A 6,407-nucleotide genomic window follows, 5' to 3' on the forward strand; every position below is an offset into this window, starting at 1 on the left:
TTAAAATAGCCATTACCTCTCTGCAAACTTTTCCATGATTCGATCTATCTTTTGGGCTTCACCAGGAAGTCGGAACCCTTTAAGAAACTCCCGGATTGCAATATCAAATTTCATTCCAGCAAACTTCATCGAATCTACATAAGCATGCATGACAGCAAGGGGAAACTCTTCATGTTGACCTAAATAGTCACCAATTACAGCCTGAAAGCAACCAAGAGGTATATATTACAGAACAAACATGAATCTAGAATTAAATTGCACTACATGAGAGTTACAACCTTATCCAGATTGGGAGTGATCTTCAAAAATTGAGCAACCGAAGCAGGTTTGTTTTCCACTAACTTATTTGATATTAGATATTCCAACCCTTTTGTCGGTTTCCTGTTGAACTAAAAAGATTATTAAAACCATAAGTCAGCTCGAAACTACATATTGACCATTATACAATGGAAGGTTCTGACAAATTTCACTTCCCTTCTATAAAGTTTAAAGACCATAAGATCTGATACCTCAGCAATGGCAGCCTCCAGTGTAGATTTATGAGCCTTGGCCTTCTCAAAATTACTGGTTACATCTTCCCTGGATTTAACTTCAAAAGAATCTTCCACTGAAGACCCTTCTTGCTGATTGTTATTCAGGTTCAATTCCTTATGTGATTGCTCCCACTCAACCAATGATTTAAGAACACTAACAAGAGCCTATGAGATAAAGAAAATGTGATCAATCAGCAACATTACCAAGAGACAATGATTCAATGGAAGTATAATTTTCCCTCAATTTTCAACCCCACTTTCTTTTACTTCCCTTGCCGCAATCATTCAAGTGAAGACATCTTGCATTTAAAAAGGATCAATTCCATGGAGTTTCCATTCATAATTTTTTACCCCAATACAACGAAGAGGTATATATTACAAGAACAAACATGAATCTAGAATTAAATTGCACTACATGAAAGTTACAACCTTATCCAGATTGGAAGTGTTCTTCAAAAATTGAGCAACTGAAGCAGGTTTATTTTTCCACTAACTTACAATAATATCCACACAAAAAAAAATCAGTTTCAAACCCAATATGGAAGTTCAATGAAACTATAGAGAATTTTAAAGTAACTAAACCTCGAATGAACTACTTGCTTCCCATAAAAAAGGCAACAGCTAACCTACCTGAAGCGATGAACCTTTAATTGAAGCTGTTTGAGAAACAGCAACAGCATTTGGATCAGTATTTTGAGTACCCTGAGCTATTTTTGATAGAGCTGTAACCTACATGTTAAATTGGAAGACGGTAGAGATTATTGCATTCACCAACATGCACATAAATAACTTCAATGATGTTTATGCCATACAAAATCACTGTCAGATTTTACCATTCTTTCAAACAAGTTTGGTGCATCAAGATCACAGTCATAATTCACAAAAATGTCAACAAGCATCTGTGGATCCTTGCATACTTTTTCTAGCATCCTACAAATCAACACCAAATCAAATTAATCATACCAAAAAAAAGAATGGAAAAACAACATATCATTTAAGGTCTTTAAACCATATTACAAGAAATTTTAATCAACAGCAAGAACATCATACCGAAGAACACTAAGTTTTTGGTTGATGGGAAACTCTAAACTGTCCAGTGGTCTAAGCACTATCAGCGGAAAGAAGATGCCTATTTCACCCTGAAAACAAAAAGAGTGGTGCAGAAACAGATTAGACACATTAAATCAACAGTGGTCTCTGCTAAGAAGCCTCTATGAGATTTGCAAAAAGATATGACGCATACTTTGAGACTTTCTCTGAATCGCAACAACAGCACCAAGAATATTCCAGTTGCATACTGCCAACAAAGAAGAACAAAATAACAAGATTTACAAGTAGATCCTTAAGGATATGCTAAAAAATGTAACTTAGTTCAACCAACCTGAAATATGACAGGGGATTGTGAAACTGAAGCTCGCAATAATGCATATGAAAGATATGCCTTCACCGAATCAATAAAATGAAAATTCTTTGTAAATGAGTGACTAACTCCCTCCAACAAACCCTGAGAAAATAAAATAAAAAATAAAAAAATTCAATTGTCGTCAGTTATGAAGAAAAGAGTAATTTGAAACATTGAGAAACCAATTCACAGCAACGTGAATGAGTTTCAAAGAATAATAAAAAGACAATAATGTGCCGTCCTTCCATAAGGTTTTCTTTAAGAAAGAAAGCATTAAATACAAATATCAGCATCAAAACAAAAGGATATGTAAGTTTTCTTTACATCATCTTGACATTAATTGCATTTGTAGATCTAAACCCAAGGCAATACAATTAAAAGCACCAAGTATATCACGGAAAATCAAATGGACCTGTAACTTGGTCCAGAGTAAAGCAAAAAAATGCTTATGCATCATTACAAGGAACATAATTTTCTATGAATTTTGCTACAACCTATAAACTAGCAGTTAATAGATGCTAGAATCACTTTATAACCTGCAGAAGCTCAAGAGATAATATCCTTGTCTTGGTTGTAACTTCATCATTATCTTCCTTCATACCCATCTGCCAAATTTACAGTTGAAAACATAAGAGATATTGAAAGAAAGTAACCGTGATGCTAGTATTTAAGTTGCAGAACCAACCTTGCAAAGAGTGCGAAATACCAACAAAGCATCACGTTGTACTATACCCATGCTCTCCAAATCAATCCCACTTGACAGAAGATTAATAGTTTGGGTAATTAGTCTCAGTGAAAAAAATGCAGAACAGAAATTTCTATAACATATCCATACCGTATAATCTGTTTACCATCTTCAGTATGCACGGCCTTGTCCAGCACAGCTTCTAAGCCCTATAAAATATACACAATCTTATCATAATAGGGATTAGCTAAATAGGATTGGATTAGTAACATATTTGTAAACTATTCACCTTAATATCAGCACCCCCAGCAAGATGTTGAAGTTCCTCAAGAGATGCTGGTAAAGCATCCTTGGCTTGGCTAAGTGCATCACCTAAAGTCATTTCTTTTTCATTTGACTCTCCCAAAGATGTTTCGTCATATTTTGTGTTTGAATTCTCAGCTGAAGCTGCCTCTGTAGCTGTATGTCCACCTGAAGTTTCAACCTGGACACTTAAAGGCATTACTAAAAGAGAATTACTGTGGAACCAATAGACTTAATATACTTAATAATAAAGAATAAAAATAAGCCCCCACCGGATTGGTTTCCATTCTCCTAAAGATGATGCTGATCATCTGTGTTAGCATAGCCTTTGATGTTGCTTGGTTTATAGGACTCTTGCTACAAAGGCAAAGAATGAATCTGAGTACTATAGATTAATAACTAAGCATCAAAGACAAAATAGAAATGAGTAATACCTATTTAGTGCAATATTGTAGCATACTCTGATAACTCCCAACAAGGGTTCGCCATGCACTGAATAACACAAAATAAGGATCGTTAATTATACAAAAAGAAGAAAGCAATATGTAAATAAATACATACGAACAAGACAAAAAAGGTGGCCTAGAGAACCAAGGCGTGGTTTGAAAACCAGAGGACCGATATGATGATCAGGGTGACATAGTGAAAAAAACTGAAAATAAAAGCATAATGCATGTGTTAAATTACATCACAATTAGTTGTGTAAACAGCAATACTCTAAGCTTCTAACTGAGACGAAAGCAGGCCTGTATTGTCTCTATTGATGGAGTTTTTCTCCCTTCTCCTTAACACAGCAGTTTTGCATAATTTGTTTTCCAGTCATGCCTAATCAGAGCACTCACAAGTCTCAATTCTCAATTCAGTGTAATTGAATTCCATAGAAAGATGAGGAGATTTAACTAAATGAAAAACTAATGGAAGCCGCAGATTCCTGAGGCTACCAATTTAATGGCAAAAATGGGCTTGGCTCATTAAAAGAGCCATGATCTTCTTCATAGAGTCATCTCATCTCATCAATGATATTCTGTGAAGCATGCATGAGTAACATGACCCATAATGGTTTTCATATTTAAAAGAGTGAAGTCATAATGCCAATTTTTCATCTTTGATTTCAATAGTAATGCCATGGTTTTCTATACCAACTGTTATGCAGCATAGACATGGTGAATGTAAGGATAAAGCATCTAAAACAGAAAGCTCTATTGCCAAGCATCCTCCCCAAACTCAAAGCGGGAAACATCGCCATGGTTTGTCTTTCCAAGTTATCTTTTTGAAATATGCCAAAATTTAGTTACACATCAAGTTCTAGAGAACACAACCTCATAGCATCTACTCAGAAAATAGAAATATACAAAACAAAAACAAAGGGGAAGAGGAACTACATGATTTTCATATACCTTTTCTCCTAGAAATAAAATCAACCGAAAAAGTTCTTTACTGCTTTTGACAGGTTATATTAAGAAAAGCAATTATGCTGAGTTATGTTTCCAACCAGCTATGGTATGGGGTGGGGTAAAATAAATAAAACAAAAAAAAGAAACAGCAACGGCAAGACTTAAAAACATTTAACTTAACTGCTGTTACTTAAAGCTAACTCCCTCACAAGAGATTGTATGTCCATCAATATAACATGTTATCAGTAGATATACTTAACAGAAGAGTGGGTTCATTACTACAATAAACACACACCTCTGAATTTTGTGGAAGCCACAGCAGTAAGGAGTACCTTCAGCACTTGGAGAATAGTACTGCATATTGATTCACAAGAATGAATATCACACAGAACTTATATTCAGTCAGCAAAGCTCGAGGGGTAGAGATTTGCATACCTATCTGGTGATGAATTATCAATACAACTGCACACCATATTTAGAATGTCTGTAAACAGTGGGACATTTTTACCGCCATCTAACCCAGGATCTCCTTCCAAATGATCATAAGCAATAAGTTTCTGTATTAATGGAAATCAAGAAGAATGAGCAAGATTTTGCAATTCGGCATGACTAAGCATCATAACAGCTATAAGAATTAGTTGAACAACTCATTCAGCAGCATCAAAAACAGATGCACATACATGAAGACAATCCAAAGCAGGATCTAGAATTTTCAAGTTCTTTGTCTCAAATGCAAGACGAAGTGGATTTAAAATAAGCTCTGCATCAGGTCCATCAAGTGTCTGCCCAGCATTCGCTAGAACAACCGTAATATTACCACCCTTAGCCTTCTGTGACTGATCTGCTTCTGTTCTAGTCGCTGCTCCATCTTCAGTTTCATTTGTGCTAGCAACAACCCAAAATGTATTCAATTTAAACTACACCAAATACATCATGTCCAATGTTTTATCCAAAAGATGTTTACCTGGCCGATTCAGCTGACGATGCCACTTGATTGGCCTCACTCGGGGCTTCTTGCTTTTTCTGACTTGCCTCTTTCGCAATTTCTGAAACAATAGCATAGCATAAATAAAAATAATAATAATAATAATAATAATAACAATAATAATAATATTATTTAAGATAAGATTATTAGTAGCACAACAAATACATCATCTCCAAGGATCAATGGCGCAAATTGAACAGTGAACAGCTTAAACAATATCATCTAAGCTGAAAATAAAATCATGAAAATTGAATACGCATCAAAGTTCAAATCAGAAGGGGAGGAACAACACAAAAGGCAAGAGAAAGTAATTGAAACAGAGATCTAGGGTTGAGAATCGTATAGAAAAAGTTAACCTGTATAATTCTTAATAGCTTTCTGGAGGTCCTGGTACTTCTTGCTGGAACACTCCTTCAACATAGAATCAAACGCTCGAGTGACGAAACCACCGGCCGCCATTTCCTCTGGCTCTCTCGAAAATGCAGATCACATGCAGTGCTGAAAGTCGGAGACCGGAATTCGAGGAAATGCAGGCGAGATTCCAGATCACGGCGAAATCGAAACGAGATGGTTTCTATCTGAAGAGCTCGCAGATTTTTCCGGCGAAGATGGAATTCGGTGACGCAGAGAGGGATCTGAGAGATGGAAGAAGCAGAGGGTGATAGTGTCAGATCTGATGGGTAATAACTAATAAGAAGAGGATGATGTCGTCGGTTTTAATTTGATATTTTGACGTGTCTGCTTTGGTCACCGTAGTGGAACCATTCCATGGGCATTGCATTGCTTCCCCGAGCTGAGATTTTAGAACAAAGCTAAATTTTGGAACACTGACTGTACAATGATTTTTTTTTTTTTTTTATTCCTCTATAATAGAAATGAGTAATACTAGATCAACGATTTTTTTTGTCAATATAAACTATTTTTTTTTATTGGAAGAATGGACAAAAATATAACCGAAAGCACAGTGGTAAAAAATTAAAAATCCAACAGATAATTAAACTGGTTAGGTTATTAATTTATTGGTTTATTGGTTCAATTGATAAATTACTAGTTAAATCGATAAAATTGATTTCACGTAAATAAAAAATAAAAAATGATAAAAAAT

The 6,407-nt window shown here is 35.3% G+C and overlaps 1 protein-coding gene across 1 annotated transcript in view; it reads right to left on the minus strand.

Moving 5' to 3' along the window:
• The window catches only part of LOC107638432 (brefeldin A-inhibited guanine nucleotide-exchange protein 5), a 14,334-nt gene extending 8,191 nt beyond the window's left edge, over positions 1-6,143 (minus strand). Inside the window, exons 1-19 of the mRNA XM_016341694.2 lie at positions 5,659-6,143; positions 5,282-5,363; positions 4,998-5,202; positions 4,753-4,874; positions 4,613-4,671; positions 3,358-3,415; positions 3,196-3,280; positions 2,910-3,104; positions 2,771-2,829; positions 2,621-2,690; positions 2,472-2,540; positions 1,915-2,037; positions 1,777-1,830; positions 1,584-1,672; positions 1,367-1,463; positions 1,164-1,262; positions 510-698; positions 279-389; positions 17-201 (exon numbers count right to left, since the gene is read on the minus strand). Of these exons, the coding sequence (XP_016197180.1) occupies positions 17-201; positions 279-389; positions 510-698; positions 1,164-1,262; positions 1,367-1,463; positions 1,584-1,672; positions 1,777-1,830; positions 1,915-2,037; positions 2,472-2,540; positions 2,621-2,690; positions 2,771-2,829; positions 2,910-3,104; positions 3,196-3,280; positions 3,358-3,415; positions 4,613-4,671; positions 4,753-4,874; positions 4,998-5,202; positions 5,282-5,363; positions 5,659-5,761 (2,054 nt within the window). The 5' untranslated portion in view covers positions 5,762-6,143. The remainder of the gene's footprint in view (positions 1-16; positions 202-278; positions 390-509; positions 699-1,163; positions 1,263-1,366; positions 1,464-1,583; positions 1,673-1,776; positions 1,831-1,914; positions 2,038-2,471; positions 2,541-2,620; positions 2,691-2,770; positions 2,830-2,909; positions 3,105-3,195; positions 3,281-3,357; positions 3,416-4,612; positions 4,672-4,752; positions 4,875-4,997; positions 5,203-5,281; positions 5,364-5,658) is intronic.

This window comes from Arachis ipaensis, chromosome B04 (genome assembly GCF_000816755.2).
Source record: "Arachis ipaensis cultivar K30076 chromosome B04, Araip1.1, whole genome shotgun sequence".
NCBI lineage: Eukaryota > Viridiplantae > Streptophyta > Magnoliopsida > Fabales > Fabaceae > Arachis > Arachis ipaensis.